The 17,929-nt window shown below is 33.7% G+C and overlaps 1 protein-coding gene across 3 annotated transcripts in view; it reads right to left on the minus strand.

Annotated features, from left to right (window-relative positions):
* Positions 1 to 17,929, minus strand: part of CSMD3 (CUB and Sushi multiple domains 3) — a gene marked incomplete at both ends in the record, with an annotated part of 1,083,475 nt that overhangs the window by 775,318 nt on the left and 290,228 nt on the right. For all 3 annotated transcript variants that reach the window (XM_082858355.1, XM_082858354.1, XM_082858353.1), the window contains one exon: positions 8,705 to 8,912. In XM_082858355.1, the coding sequence (XP_082714481.1) occupies positions 8,705 to 8,912 (208 nt within the window). The remainder of the gene's footprint in view (positions 1 to 8,704; positions 8,913 to 17,929) is intronic.

Genomic DNA, 17,929 nt, shown 5'->3' on the forward strand with positions numbered 1-17,929 from the left:
TATATACATGAAATTTGTATTTTTTTATTTTTTATATATATAATTGGTTTTACATCAAACAATGATGTTTTATCTCACATCTAACAACTAACTTTTTTCAACCTAAGAAATCAGAGAGGAAATATTTTGCATTTACATGGAAGTGGTCTGGTTAGAAACCTTTCAAAATGCTTCTCTCAATAGTGAGCTGTTATTTGTGTTAATTCTGGTTTCATCTATTATGTAATTCTTTTCTTAATGGATGAGCAAGCCTTACATATATTCTTAACTCTTCTTGCTGCACTGTCAAACAGGTTGTCCTTAAGGCAGAAAAAATATATTTAATTGTACTAAAAATGGTAAATTAACCATACTCGGGATTCTCAGATATCTACAAGAATTTCTAACTCTTTGAAGCAAACTTATATTTAAGTATCAACCCAATATATAATGTCAACTTCAGGCTATATTTAAAAACATTAATCCATACTGTGCTATTTATATGTCAAAGTTTCAGGTTTTCAAAATGTTTTGCTGATATACATACATAGTTTTAAGAAAACCCTGGCTGTATGCCTAAGGAGTACTTTTGTTAAAAAGTACACTGCAGCAAGCATTAGGAGATCTTAATTTTCATCTTGAATTTTCAACAGACACAATGAGCCTCAAGATTCATTTCCCTCAAAGGGGAACACTGAGCAGTCGGATCTTTAAAATCCCTCTGGCTCTCATCATTTTATGACTACTCTGTTTGTCTAAAGAGAGGCAACCATGGATAAAGAAAATGTAGCATATACATATAAAGAAATAATATTCAGCCTTAGAAAAGAAGGAAATCCTGCCATATTCAACAACATGGATGAACCTTGAGAACATTATGCTAAGTGAAATAAGCCAGCCACAGAAGGACAAATACTTCATGATTACACTTACATGAGATAGCTAAAACAGTTAAACTCATAGAAACAGAAAGCGTAATGGTATTTGCCAGTGGATGGGCGAAGGGGAAATGGGGAGTTGCTATTTAAAGTTTCAGTTATACAAGATGGATAAGCTCTAGAGATCTGTTGTAACGATATTGTGCCTATAGCTAACAACAATGTATTGTACACTTAAAATTTTGTTAAGAAGGTAGATCTCATGTTAAGTGCTCTCATCACAACAACAAGAAGGTTAATTCAAAATTATGGAATCGTAATAGATATTTAACCAAATTACTGTTATGCATAAGCAATAATATGCACGAACCATAGCTTCATTGCATGTTTTAGTCTAATAACTGTCAGAAATAAGGTAGTAAACAGGAACACCTGTTTGATAGGATTAGTATCTACAATATTTACTTTGTAGAATGAATATTATAGCCAGTTACCTCTAATTAATTTATCTTATTTAGTTGGACAATTGTTGATTCACTAGCACAGTCTTTGTGCTATCCATTACATAAATTCATACCATATACATATGTGTATGCATCATAGAATTAGTTTAATTAGCTTGATGTATCATGTTAATTAGACCTTCAGCTTTTTGAGTACTAAGAAATATTTCAGCTCTTGTGGGATAGCTTATAGGACAGTTATATGACAGAGTTGCAATGCTGATAAAACCAAACTTACTGCTTTATTTGCTATAGCAATGGATTGGAATCATCTAGTTTGCAGAGTTACTAATTTCATGCCTATAGAATGTAAATGAATACATTTGTGTAGGAGCTCAGAAATCCACACTTTAAGAAATGCTACAGGCAATTCTGATGTAGATATTACAAGAACACCATTTGAGAAATACTGCTAAATTTGGAACTATTAGCATATATAATAATATATATATTCCATATATATGAACAATAATATACCACATATATGTATATCTGATTTATGTATTTGTATATAACATATATACATATACGTACCTATCTGTATCAATACATATCAATACGGACCCACACATAGTTGTATTATATGTAAAATACTAATGAATATATATTTTCTCTGGAGGGACTGCATCAGTAAAAACAATGTGGAAGTTTTTTAGTTATATCCTAATATTTCTCCTTTTCTTTCATAACAGGTTTTTAGCTGAGCAAAGGCCACCTAGAAGAAGAGTCACATTTCCTTGTGTCTCTTTCAGCCAAGTGGCCATGTAAGAAAATTTTGGCCAATGAGTACAAGCAGAAATAGTAGAAAATGCAATAGAAAATGCAGGGTAGCAACTAGAACCTTGTTTAAGAGACAGTTTAATGATGAATACCCTTTGGCCCTTCCCTTCCCCTTTCCTTCTTCCTTCTATCTAGACTGTAAACTAAATGGATGTAGTCTGGACATGATATGATCTTTGGAATGAAGGCCACCTACAAATAGAATAGTAATATAAAAGGATCCTGAGTATTTGATATCAGGGGTTTCCACAACTGTCTTGTACACCTATGTCCAGACTTTAAATTTAAAAAACAAAACAAAAACTTGCATCTCATTCAAGCCTGTTGGTGTTTTTTACTTTAATTTTCTTTTACAGTTGAACCTAATCCAAACTAATGCATATGGCTTTATTAAATCAAGTGTAATCACTGGGTAAAAGAGGTAAAAACAGATGGTCAACTGATGTCCTTTTTATAAAGGGCAAAAATCATTTATTCATTTCACGAATATATTCGAAATACCTAAGGTGTACAATGTAAAGTTCTAGATATTATGTATAACTTAAGATCCAAGCTGTCCTTAAGATTCTGTCATTTTTGTAACAATATGTATACAACTAGAAACAAAGTACGACAACCAATAATCATGAACATCAGAAAAACTGCAAGTTCTTAAGATCACTGAAGCCATAGAGATTTATGCAAATTACAAAGTAGAGTGAACAGAAAAAAAAAAAAAAAAGAGAAAGAGAGAGAGAGAGAAAACCAGACAAACGTTGGACAAATGCGGGAACACACAGAAAGGATAAAGAAAGAAAATCCACTCAAAAAGATTCTGAAAGATACAGTTAGTAAGGAATAAGAAAGGGTAAAAGACAGGACTTCATAGTAACAAGGGAGATGGATGTTCTTGAGGAAATGATCATTCAAATGTTGCAAATAAATCAAGTAAGATAAGTATTAAAGTAGGAATTCAGATATCATTGGTCATTTTGGAAAAGGCAGTTCTAAAGAAATGATAGGACAAACCAAGTTACATCTAGTTAAAGAGTGGTTAATCAGGGAGCAAAAATTGATGGTGTAGAAGAGAATTAAAATTGTGGGCATAACACTCCTCAGTGAGAAAGGATAGGTTCTAGTGTACACATGGAGGAACTAGCTTTCAATGAGAGTTAGCCTATGATGGAAAAATTTATCAGCTCAAATCTAAATATTAGGTAGTTAGCATTATTTAAACTACCTAATAAATATAAATAAATGTGCATATATAGTTTAAATAAAATACACTATATACTTTCTTTTATTCTTAATTTGAATACAATTAAACAGGTCTTCCTATGTTATATGATCTGAGTATGTTTTTGCTAATATTCTGATTTTGATAACTGTGTTAATTCTCTTGATTTTATCCAATACTCCATTCTTTTAGATACTGTAGAGATTTTTAACTATAGGAGAGTAGGAATAACTATGCCAAATAATTATTCCTACCTCAATCTCTGTCAGAATTATGTTACATATTACCAGTTTCTGGGGGGGATATGCTCTGTGGAAATTCTGCTGAAGCCTCAACCTTACACCTTACAAAATGAACTCATTTCCCTTCTGTTTAAAATATATTAATGGGTCTTCCTGATCTTTCTATTATTGTTCACATGTGTACTGTCATCCAACCTGAAAAATTACAATTATTATACAATTCTTTATTACTGTCTGTGATAATAACTCATTCCTTGTGGTCTTTGATTACAAGCCTTTGATCTTTTATTTCTATGTACAGGGCTTCCAAATTGGTTAAATCCCTTATAACCTCTGCCATGGAATCATCCCTCACTTGACCTTTTAATCTTCATTTTCATGGTCTACCTCACTCTCTAGTTACTGCTGCTTTTTCCTCCTTCCTTCTTTTCACAAACAGATTTTTAAACGGAAAGATTAGTTTCACTATCTCCACTTCTTCACTTTATTACAGCAAGTCTCCCCACTCTCTCCATCACCAATTTTTTGCACTTTAGCAGATCATTCCCACCAGTGTGAACACAGGGTTTTACCTATCCCAGTTTAACAAACAAACCAAAAATTTTAAAAAAAAAAATCTCTTGACTCTACTTCTTCCTTCAGCAATTGCCCTATTTCTTTGTTCACCTTTGGTTACAAATGTCCCTGAAAGGCTTATGTATACTAATGGCCTACAATTTTTACTTTCCAATTCTCTCTTAAAACCACTCCAATAAGACTGTCACCAACAAAACTCCTTTCATCACAGTAATCAATAACCTCCATATTACGAAATCCAATGATCAATTTCAGAGTTCATCTTACTGGCTTATCATCAGTATTTGACATAGTTCATCAGTTCCTTCTCCTTGATATACTTTCATTTGGCTTTTAGGAAACCACACTCTTGGTTTTCCTCCTATCTTATTAATTATCCTTTTGAAACTCTTACCAGTTCCTCCTAGCTTTGTTGTGTTTTTAGTGTTGGAGTGTCCAGGATTCAGTTCTTAGTCTTTTTTTCTCTCTCTTTTTTTTTAATTTAATAATCACTTCCCCTTCTAGACTTCCAAATTTAGATCCTTATCCCACAACTTTAATTCTGCACTAAGACTTGTATAGTCCAATCACTTTAATGACTTCATATTTCACCTAAAAGCCAAATATAGGTCTTTATCTGGGCTCCATTAATTCTCTTTTGCTTCTACTATTTTCACCCATGTCAATACTTCTGTAGTCACAATCACCTCCTAGATGTTCCTTAAACACAATGAGGCACACTCAAGATTATATATTTTGTTCTAGACATCATTTCTGCCTGGAATGCTCAGTTTAGCTAACTATCATACTTGTGTCCAGACTTTGCTCAAATCTCAACTTATCAATCAAGTAACCTACACACCCATCACCCTACTACTGCTCTCCTGACCTCTCTTACCCTACTCCACCTGTTCTTTCTTATCACTCTCTGAACAGAGTGTGTTATTACTTTATTTATATTGATTGCTTTTTAGAGCCTTTTTCCCGTCATAGGGCATAAGTTCTACAGGAGCAAGCCTCTCTGCCACTTTGGTCACTGATGCATTTAGGACAATAGCTGCCATGTAGTAGGTATCTAACAACTAATTGCTGAATGAACACTGAGTGAATAGAATTCTAGTAACAACCCAAAAAGATTAAGTTTGGAAACAATTTTAAAGAGTATCTAATCTAACTCTCCATCCAGTGCTTTGTAAATAAGGCAGAACCTAGTTATTTTCTACCTCCTTGACCCTGCCACAGCACCTAAGCAGATAATGCCAAACAATATTAGAGTTGAGAGAAGCCTTAGATATTACAAAGAACCTGAGATCTAGGGAGGTGACATAACACCCAGTTTCATCTATCCACAAAGAGTCAAAGCTAAAACTAGAGCTCGAGCTTCTTTATGCTATGTTATTTTTCATTTCACTGCAATGGAATTAGCTAATATTCAACAGGCCTCATAAGATTCTGCCATCCAGTAATGACTGAGTAGATCTTCCATCCCTGTTGGATCATGCAACGGTGCTGCTGACTGTTGTTTAATAAACAAGAACTTAATGAGTTAGCATATATAGCTTATAGGAGAGGCATTGGCTAACTTAATATTCTCCATGCAGCACAATTACTGGGCTGATTTATTCCCTGTTGCCAAAATCAAAGGCAGGTTACAGTAAGCCCTGCTTCACTGCCTGAACTTCTAGAACAGAATAAAATGCATAGTGGCCAGTGGCAAGTTCCCATCTCCTCAATGAAGGGCCTGTAATCAAGGAATCGTCTGTAATTTTAATCAAAATAATGTAAATGGGTCCCCTGTTCTCATTTATCTTTTCAGTTCTATTAAGGATTGAACATATTATATGAGCAATGCATACTCATAAGAAAGAACCAATGTAATGCCACCTGAAATAAAATGTCTCATTCTGATGACTATATGTTTAAAAAGATATGAGAACATTAAAAAATGTAAAGGGATTAGAGGGCCAGGATTAGATTTAAAGTTTTAATTATTCACAGATCATTTTATACATCAACTCTATAACTAATACAATTAAAAGGAATGTTGTTTTATTACATTTAAGTGACTACAGACAATATTATTTATTGACACTGTATCTTTCAATTGCCATTTATAAAAATATAACATAGTTTTGGTATTTGTATCATTTTCTTGAAAAGTGCCAAATGACCTTGGTGTTTATATTTTACAACAAGGAATTTAACAAGTCTATCTAAATATTCATGGTAACACTAATTTAAAAGGACAGTAAAACAATTAATTTCTTGCTATTTTCTTCCTGAGGAAGGGGGAAATAAATAAAGTGGTACAGTGTCATTTAATGAGAAAATGGAGAGAAAAGAAATTTGTAGATCTGATACTATTATTGAATAAGCTGTATTTATTCCAGAAACTTGGAAACATACAAAGGGTGTTCATTTAGATGATAAACAAATTATTACTAAGAATGCTTAATCTGAAAAGAGAAAGTAACTATTATGAACATAAATGGGTATGTTATGATCCCTAAAGTAAATGTGTTAGATTTGGTTTCTAGAATGCAGTGGTAACAAAGGGACAGGTGCCAAGAAACAGTGTTTTCTAATTTCCTTCTAGTAATCAAATATGTTGCAAGTTTAAAATTTTTCATTTTTAATGGGATCTCTTCTACACCAAGAGATAAAATTATTGGAAAATCCACAGCATTATCATCTACCTTGATATGACTCAAATATGTAACACTGTAGAAGTAGCAATTTATGAAACAATAGTTTTTGAATTCTCTAACATTTTTAAACCAGGATTCTGCTGAGTTTCATTGTACCCAGGCACAAAATTATCATGGGAAGAGTTAAAGTTATATAAACTTGGGTATTGAGGGACTGAAAGATAGAGGAAAACACAAACAAACAAAAAAACAAAGTTGGTATAGCTAAGTGTGTTATTTTCATCTTACCTAAAAAGGTATGACTAAGCTGATAGAAACACTGTACTTTTGCTGATGTCTAGCCAACTATGAATGTATTAAAACACATACACACACACACACACACACACACACACATTTACCTAATGTCCTTTCAACAGCAATCTGCAATGTTGTCTTATTCTTTCTTCTTCACATTTGTCTTGCCTGTGTGACAGCTTATTCCCTTAGATTTCCTCCTGTCTCTCTGTCTTAGTCTCCTTTGCTGGATCATCCTCCTAAGCCTGGGCCTTATATGCTGTTGATGCTCCAACTCAATCCTAGTGCCCTCTTATCTTCTCATTCCACCCTGTCTCTGTCTAGCCAATGTTATTGATGCCTTTTGGTTCTATTACCATCAATATCAACTACACTATCAGTGATGCTTCTCCTCACAGCTCCTGAATCATATAGATAGATATTGTTGTCTATTAGATGGCTTTAACAGCATGTCTCAAAGAGACTTCAAACTAAATATATGTAAAACATCTCTCAATAACCATAGCATTCCCATCCCAAACGTGACCTTCCTTCAACATTTTCCAATTCAGTGAGTATCTCTCCTGCCTTTACCAATTTACGCAAGCCAGAAATGATGTTTTATTTGAACACCACCTTCTTTATCACTCTTCAATTCACTACAGAGGTCTTTATCATTATACCTCCTAAAAATCTCTCAACTCATTCTACTTCTTTATCTCCATCAGTACCATCTTAATACAAGCTACCATGATTTTTTTTCTTGGATTACAGCAAACACCTCTTAAGAAATTTTCTTACAGCTAATCGAGCCCCACTTCAAATCAATCTCTATACTTCAGCAAGAATCATCATTTGAAAACACAAACCTCTTCATGTAATTGCTTTTGATAAAAATCCTTTAATAAGTTCCTGCTATTCTTATCAAATATTTTACCTGGTTTAAAAGGCCCTTTTAGTCTAGAGTTTACCTATGTCTTCATTTCACTAATCCCACCATTCTTCAATTACTAAGTCTACATTACACTTCAATGATATCAGTGCATTTAAATTTTTAAAACAGCATAAAGAAATATTTTCTTTTTACAAATACTATATCCTAAAAGTATGTTCTGAAAACTCTGTAATTTTCATGAGACCATGCCTTGAGTCTCTAAAGAAACAGACCACATTCACCCAGATCACAGTGTTTAATTTTTGCCTTCAGATAACAGGATATATAAAAGAGCTATCTACAAAAACAAAGGCAAATTACTTCCAAGACTATTCAATTAATCTGAAAGGAACCAGATTATGAACCAGAGTATGAACTGGCACACTAAGGAACACAATTGTAGGAACAACTCTTATTTCCTTATACAAGTTTTGATAAAAATCACATTATTTTTTATTGATTGAGTGATAAAGAAATACTGATGGAAAGCTTCATCTTTCAAAATTCCATTCTATATATTAGTACCCCATCTGCAAAATCTTCCTCAGCTCTGACAGCTACGCCTTACAATTTTCCTGTAACTGTTAGTTCTTTTAAATATTTAATCCTTTAAAGGCCCACATACAGTTTTTCTCTGATTCCCAACTGGCCTCAGGCAATGACATCAAAGCTAGATTGATAGAAACTACTTACCATATTGTAGGTGGCTCAGAACCTTCTATTTCTAAGTAATCATACTTTTCTTCCATTTGGAAATCAGTAAATATGAGTGAAATTGTGTCCCCGGGCTCTGCTACAATGGTCCAAGTGCAATCAGCATTATTATGATACTCATTAGGAAAACTAGGGCTTGATATGACGCCACTAGATCCTCTCATTGTTCCTCCACATGCATCTTCAGCTGTTGAAAACAAAGATGAGATGTTCAGATATAAATCATTAAGAGAAATGCGATTAAATCAACTCTGTTAACATTATTGGATAAAAATAACAGGACAAATGTTGTGATACCAAGTGCATATTATACTAATAGAGATTAAATGAGAAGTCCATGAAAAATTTAAGCACATATATAAATACAAATGCTATCTTGACTATTTTATAACCATTGATTGAAGCAGCAATGAAAGTAAGCAAAAATCTATACCCCAATTAGATCTCAGGATAACAGAATTAAGATTTCCTTTTCATTGATTAGGTGATGAAGCAAGTAAAACAAATGAAACATCATTCTTAAGGTCCATAATAGGAAATCTTTAGTCACTTTGTGCATGTTCATGGTAGGTCTGAGCTTTGTTTTTATTTCCTTAATGTAGGTATATACCAAATAAATGATGTAAGAGAGAATATAATATAGTTTCTGTCATTGGCATTTTTCAAAAGCTACTGAAAACGTTTGTGGAAATGCAGTTTAAATAGAATACATCATCACATATCTACAAAACTTTAATTAGAAAGAAATAATATAGTAACTTCAATAATATATTCAGTAACATATCTTTAGTAACACATTCCTATGACTCTATCAAACAATGTAAACATATTTTGCTAGGTATTCATATGATTATGTATATACAACATTATAAATGCAATGGCATCAATGCTAGGTTAAATAGAAACTATCTACTTATGATATTGTAGGTGGCTCAGAACCTTCTATTTCTAAGTAATCATACTTTTCTTCCATTTGGAAAGTTTCTACTAATTTTACATTTGGACATTTACATTTCCCAAATAAGGGTCATAGATTATCCATGAGTCTACTTTTGGCCAATGTTGTATGTAACCCCAACAAAGGGGTTACATGACCACCTGTGTTTACTGTTAAAACATAAGATAAAGCTCCTTGCTTTATAAAGAAACTGAAGCTATAAAATTTGTCTTGTCATAACACTGTTTAGGCCAGTCAATAGGCTACTAGATTATTTGTGCAATCAAATTTCTCAAGATTTATGCTGTTATCTTGAGCCACTCAGGGAATTCCTTCCATTCAAATCAAATGTCTGAGGAAATATCTAGCTCTATAAAGACCAATTATTATTTGATGTAATAGTTAACAATCTGTAACTTTAATAAATAGAGATGGCAGCATCCTGTTTAACTCCACAATGGGCATGGAATGGCAACATGCTTTGGTACTGGGAACAACTTTCTTACCATATTGTATGCATTAAATAACATTAGCTTCTTTCTGTCCCACTCTTTACCCACCTAGCTCCATAATTCATAAATTGAAAGCATAAATAATATTGTTCTTAAAAGATACTTAATTTTCATCATACACTACTGTGTATATGATATTTATTTTCATGATGCCCTCTCTATTTTTTTAAGTCTGTTGAGTAATTAGAATGAACTAGTGGTCCAGTCTAGACTATGAGATATATTACTACAATTTTCTCGTCAGAACATACAATGCCTTCCCTCAATACCTTAACTTTAACCTCTGGTGAAAATGTCCTGCTGCCCCCAATCCCCAACAACAAATTATTTCTACTCTTTGTCTTCTCAGTACTAACACCAACGCTGAGTACCGCTTCAGAAATAAAATGTTACATTATTATATATTTGTAGTGTAGCTGGTATACAACATATTCAAACCAGCTCTGTGAGCTATTTACTTCCCTGTCTCTAGATAAAATCTCAGGCAGAAACATTTTAGTTCACACTCAGATTAAGAAAAAAATCCTCCACTTTTTTTAATTCAAAAATATCAATTTATCAATTAATTTGTCTAGTCCTGGATACTCACAAAAAATTGTGACTTCATTTAGGTTAAGGTTCTTTGCTCCCCTGGGCTTGTGGCAGATGGGGCAGAGGTGAGGCAGTGAAGTGGGCTCTTCTTCCCTGTTTCCCCTCCTAGAATTTCTTTTCATCCACCCCTGCTCACTGAGCTCTCTATGATTCATCCTAGATTTGGAAGTAGAAAGGATCAGGGGAGATGAATCTTATTTGCTTGGCACTGATTTGGTACTGGTTTCCAAGGGCTTTGGCAGATGATTAAAGAAAGATGGTTCATTTTGTTCATGAACCTTTTCATGGGACCCTCAGAAGTAACCCAATCAGTTCCCTTGTTGTGGGTGAATGTGTTTCTCTAGCTGGCTGCTTATTTTCTCCCTCATACCATGGGTATAGAATGGTACCCTTCCACCCTCTTTCCAACTATGTCTCCTTATCCTTCTAGGTGGGCCTCTTGGGCAGGATCTAGGACAATTCCAGGCCAGAACTCCCTCACAAAAGTCCTGCATATGGTTAAGAAAACATGCCCCATTTATTTATCCTCTGTGGACATGCAATTTCTTCCCAAATGTAGCCTTCTGGGTTTACAACAGCAGACATTTAAATATTTCAGCCATGGTCTTAATGATAATACACTGTGTCCCCCAAGCTCCAGGGCAAACAAATCAGTTTCTCTGCATGGTCTCCTTTAAGAAGTAATCTAGGCTCACAAAAGAGAGAAATCACCCCAAACTCCTGACACATGAGATGGAGAGCAACTAACAGCATAGTTCACTCCCGGGAAAGTCTTCAACCCAAAAGCATGACTGACTTGCAGTTGAAAACAAGGATGGGAACTGAGATCTTCCAGCATTCAAACCAATGCTCTTGCCAATTCCTGTATCAAGTTCTTTGTTCAGCACTCCTGTTTGATCTCTTTATTACTACAGAGACTATCATAGAATCAGTATCTGACAAAATTGTGAAATAAATAAAGTTTGCTTTTAGTACACGTTAGATATACAACATTTTAGCTAGGTAGTCTACCTGAATGCTAGAACCTTTGTATTGCAATTCAGACTGGATTTACTATAATATTTATAAAAAAAACAATACATTTTCTGTAATCATAGACTCTTATAGTAAAATGTATTATCTAAATTAAAATTTTTACTTTATACCAGAGTTAGAACAAGTGAAAGGCAGAATTAGGACAAACCATGAAACCCTTAAATCTAGTGCTGTGCTCTCTCTGCTAAGTAATATTGCCTGGTCTCTGGGCAAAGTGAGTTGGTGCAAATCCTGTCAATAATAGAACTTTTATTCTTTCAGCATCACTCTGTCCTGGCCACCAGGCTTGCCTGTTTGATTAGTGTTGTCTGTAGTATCTTCTGTCCCACATGTCACAGAAAGGGCAGGGTTCACAGGCTATTAAATAGAACCATTTTTTAACATACTCAAGATACACATGGGGTCATGTTGGTTACTTGTATAAACTTTCTGTGAATTTTAAAGTTTATTAATTTTGTTATCTATTCAAAAAAATATTCATTGAGATCTACTAAGTACCAGGAGGAACTGCGTTAGTCTCTCATGCTACAGTGGTGATCAAAAGTCAGCACAATACCTGCCCTCATTAAGCATCCTGTCTAGAAGAGAGTAAGGCTCTAAACAAATGACAAGATAAACATATCAAATTACATTTCTGTCAGGTACTTTGCAGAAGGAGCATTTAGTACCGACATTGTATGTTTGGGGCTTTGCAGTAGTTAGAGAATTCAGAAACAAGGATTCTTTGAGGAAGCAATGATGGACTAGAAACCTGAAGGGTGAATAGTTAATAAGGAAAAGGAAAATTGTTCTGAGTAGGTACACTTATGCTTTCACCAGAGGAAATGGGCATTCTCCAAAACTTTCCACACTGAAAGAAAATCTGTGTGCAACTGCCAACTGGTACCAAATGAGGTGGAAAGGCAACTAGGTGCTAGACCTTGCAGGATCTTTCTGACAAACCTATTCAAAGCAGTGGAAAGTTACTGATGGATTTTCAGCAAAGAGATGACATGATTGGTTTTGAGTTTTGAAAACATTCTGGCTGCTCTATGAAGAGGAGAGGGAAAGAAGATAATGGAGGATACAGATTAGGGGGCTGAATCAAGAATCCAAGCAATTTTTGGCATGCTTTATTGTTTCCTAAAGATAAACTACCTCTCGTTTATTCAGTAATTTAGCATATTATTATCTCAGTATCTTCAAAAGATTAATTCGGTCTTTGTAGGCACTTTGGAATAAATAGTATCACTGCACAATAAATCAGAATAATTCTCTTAGGCCCATTTTTAAGAACAGTATTTTTTCACCTAAAGAGTAAAGCAACGTGATTAAATATCTTAGACTTCTCTTGAGGTTAACTAGAAGTTATGATTGCTTCAAAATGTAGTTATTTAACATACAGGGAATATAAAAAAGGTTGGTAGTTTCTCTACTCTTGTTCTAAAATCTGTATAGGTTGTAAGATTTTAGGTGTGCTTTTTTTTTTTTTAATGCAATACATAGGCTGAATGATGGCAAGTTGCATGTTAAGAAGTTTGAAGAGTCAGTCTGTTGTAAAACATGAAGGAAACAACCAGTTCAGCCAATAGAATCAATGAAGGCAATGTAGTCTTTTGAGAATAAGGATTTTTTAAAACGTAATCATTTGATTTGGGATTTATTCCAATCACCTGGAGGAAATACTAACAATTCCCTCTTAAATTCTTAATGTACTCAAATCTACTGATAAAAAAAATATAGCTATTAAATTTAAAATATTAAACCTAATTTTAATTGTTTATAATATTATAAATCTATCATCGAATACTCCTATTTCTACACTTTAAAATAACTAAATTTATACAAACTTGATAAACAATGTCCTTTAATCTCTTACAACATATAGAGCAGGGAAAAAAGTGACAAAATAAAATCAAAATTATTTGTATTTGTTTATCCCATTTGTAAAATTTATCCCATTTGTTTATCTTTGTTTTTATTTCCATTACTCTGGAAGACAGATCAAAAAATATATTGCTTTGATTTATGTCAGAGAGTGTTCTGCCTATGCTTCCCTCTGAGAGTTTTATAGTGTCCAGGCTCACATTTAAGTCTTTAATCCATTTTGAGTTTTTCTGTACGGTGTTAAAGAATGTTCTAATTTCATTTTTTTTACATGCAGCTGTCCAGTTTTCCCAGCACTTTACTGAAGAGACTGTCTTTCCTCCATTGTATACTCTTGCTTCCTTTGTCATAGATCAACTGACCATAGGTGCATGGGTTTATTTCTGGGATTTCTATCTTGTTCCATTGCTCTGTATTTCTATTTTTGTGCCAGTACCATACTGTTTTGATGACTATAACTTTGTAGTATAGTCTGAAGTCAGGGATCTTGATTCCTCCAGCTTCGTTTTTCTTTCTCAAGACTGCTTTGGTATTCGGGGTCTTTTGTGTCTCCATACAAATTTTAAGGTATTTTGTTCTAGTTCTGCAAAAAATTCCATTGGTAATTTGATAGGGATTGCATTGAATCTGTTGATTGCCTTGGACAGTATAGTCATTTTGACAATATTGATTCTTCCAATCCAAGAACACAATATATCTTTCCATCTGTTTGTGCTGTCTTCGATTCCTTTCATCAGCATCTTATAGTTTACATAGTACAGGTCTTTTGTCTCCTTAGGCAGGTTTATTCTTAGGTATTTTATTCTTTTTGGTGCGATGGTAAATGGTATTGTGTCTTGAATTTCTCTTTCTGATATTTCATTGTTAGTGTATAGAAATGCAACAGATTTCTGTGTATTAATTTTGTATCCTGCAATTTTACTGAACCTCATTAATGAGCTCTAGTAGTTCTCTGGTAGCGTCTTCAGGATTTTTTATGTATTGTATCATGTCACCTCCAAACAATGGCAGCTTAACTTCTTTTCCAATTTGTATTCCTTTTATTTCTTTTTCTTCTCTGACTGCCATAGCTAGGACTTCCAAAACTATGTTGAATAAAAGTGGCAAGAGTTGACATCCTTGTCTTGTTCCTGATCTTAGAGGAAATGCTTTCAGCTTTTCACCACTGAGTATGATGCTAGCTATAGGTCTGTCATATATGGCCTTTATTATATTGAGGTATGTTCCCTTTATGCCCACTTTGTGGAGAGTTTTTATTATAAATGGGTGTTGAATTTTGTCCAAAGCTTTTTCTGCATCTATTGAGATGATAATATGGTTTTTATTCTTCAATTTGTTGATGTGGTGTATCAATCTGTTGGTGTGTTATTTGATCTGTGGATATTGAAAACTCTTTGCATCACTGGGATAAATCCCACTTGGTTATGTTGTATGATCCTTTTAATATATTGTTGGATTCATATTGCTAGTATTTTGTTGAGGGTTTTTGTGTCTATATTCATCAGTGATATTGGCCTGTAATTTTCTTTTTTTGTGGTATCTTTGTCTGGTTTTGGTATCAGGGTGATGGTGGCCTCACAGAATGAGTTTGGGAGTGTTCCTCTCTCTGCTATATTTTGGAAAAGTTTGAGAAGGATAGGTGTTATCTCTTCTCTAAGTGTTTGATAGAATTCGCCTGTAAAGCCATCTAGTCCTGGACTTCTGTCTGTTGGGATTTTTTAATAACAGTTCCAATTTCAGTACTTGTGATTGGTCTGTTCGTATTTTCTGTTTCTTCCTGGTTCAGTCTTAGGAGGTTGCACCTTTCTAAGAATTTGTCAATTTCTTCCAGGTTGTCCATTTATTGCCATACAGTTGCTTGCAGTAGTTTCTTATGTTCCTTTGTATTTCTGTGGTGTCAGTTGTAACTTCTCCTTTTTCATTTCTAATTTTATTGATTTGAGTCCTCTCCCTTTCTTTCTTGATGAGTCTGGCTAAAGGTTTCTCAATTTTGTTTATCTTTTCAAAGAACTTTTAGTTTTGTTGATCTTTGCTATTGTTTTCATCTCTATTTCACTTATTTCTTCATTTCTATTTCATTTATTTCTGCTCTAATCTTTATGATTTCTTTCCTTCCACTGACTTTAGGTTTTGCTTCTTTTTCTTTCTCTAGTTGCTTTAGGTGTAAAGTTAGGTTGTTTATTTGAGATTTTTCTTATTTCCTGAGGTAATACTGTATTGCTATAAAATTCCCTCTTAGGATTGTTTTTGCTGTATCCCATAGGTTCTGGATCATTGTGCTTCCATTTTCATTTGTCTCTGTATTTTTTAATTTCCTCTTTGATTTCTTCAGTGATCCATTGGCTGTTTAGTAGCATATTGTTTAGCCTCCACATGTTTGTGTTTTATACAGTTTTCTCTTTCTTGTCATTTATTTCTAATCTCATAGTGTTGTGGTCAGAAAAAAGGCTTGATATGATTTCAGTCTTCTTAAATTTACTGACGCTCTCTTTGTGGCCCAGCATGTGGTCAGTCCTGGAGAATGATCCATGTGCATGAAGGAAAGATGTGTATTCTGCTGCTTTTGGATGAAATGCTCTATAAATATCAATTAAGTCTACTTGGTCTAATGTGTCATTTAAGGCCTGTGTTTCCTTATACATATCGATAATTACTTTAAATATAAATGGATTAAATGATCCCACCAAAAGACACAGACTGTCTGAATGGATACAAAAACAAAACCCATATATATGCTGTCTACAAGAGACCCACTTCAGACCTAGGGACACATACAGACTGAAAGTGAGCGGATGGAAAAAGGTATTCCATGCAAATGGAAATCAAATGGAGTAGCAATACTCATATCACACAAAATAGACTTTAAAATAAAGACTGTTACAAGAGACAAAGAAGGACACTACATAATGATCAAGGGATCAATCCAAGAAGAAGATATAACACTTGGAAACATACAGGCACCCAACATAGGAACACTGCAATATACAAGGCAAATACTAACAGCCGTAAAAGGAGAAACCAACAGTAACATAATAATAGTGGGGGACCTTAACACCCCACTTTCAACAATGGACAGATCATGCATCTATTTTTGTTTGCATCATATCTGTTTTATTAAAAGAAAGACTGACATATAGTAGAGGTTTATAGGAATTTACTGAATTAAATATGAAATAAACAAATGAGTAAATATAACCATTGAAGCTCATCATCAAATTAAATTCTGATGTCTGAGCCATCTATGGGGTAGAATAAAAAGAAAACACAAGTAATATGTCACTATTACAAAAGAGATTAATTGATAATTGGAACAAAATGTCAAAACAAAATAGAAGAATGAGAAGGATTGCCAAATAAATTTTAAGAACAAAATGTATGTTGCAGGTCAAAAGCTTTATAATAAAAAGGTCAGCATAAACAGAAAATGATTATTGCTATTCAGTACCAAGCAAGTGGGAGTTAACTAATTTTTAGACTTTTCTCCATATTTAACTTCAATAAAGTACAACTTCTTTAATTGCAGATAGCAGAATTATGTATGTGGAGTATTCAAGAGACTCACCAGATAAAATACATGACTTAATCTGTGAATTAAGCAAGGTTACTGAATACAAGGGCAATATACAAAAATATATCAGCACTGAACAATTACAAACTGAAATTTCTTTAAATATCATTGCTAATAGGATAAAATTTCAAAAATTTAGGAATAAAAATAGTGAAGGAAAGCCTGAGTAAAGCTCTAATTATATTTTTGAGAGAAAATATAGACCTATGTAACTAAACAGATCTATGTAAATAAATAGATATTCCACATAATCTAAAAATGTCAGTTCTCCCCAGATTAATCTAGAGACAAGCCCAGAAATTTGCAATTTGAAACTATGGTTTCAGTAAAGATAGTAGCTACCAGCTCAGTTCTTTCTATTTTATAAAAGCCCTGTCCTTGTTTATACCTTATTTTTAACCTCCCTTGCTCTCCTTGAGGCCCCACTCCATGTGCTGATTACTACTCTCAGAAGGTAAACTTTAATGCTACTTCATTTAAAAAAGAAAGAATGTTCAAGGTATGATTTCTCTCAGAATTTCCAGTCTTATCACTTCTGTTTCAACGCAGAATGAATATCAGAAATCTGTGTAGAGCATTTTAAAACACCTATACATCAACCCCAACCCCAAGATTCTTATTTACTTGCTTGATAGTGGGGTCAATAGTAGGGCAATTTTTTTTTACATTCCCTAGGTGATTCTAATGCATAGTTA

Source organism: Leucopleurus acutus, assembly GCF_964270905.1.
Source record: "Leucopleurus acutus genome assembly, chromosome: 17".
NCBI lineage: Eukaryota > Metazoa > Chordata > Mammalia > Artiodactyla > Delphinidae > Leucopleurus > Leucopleurus acutus.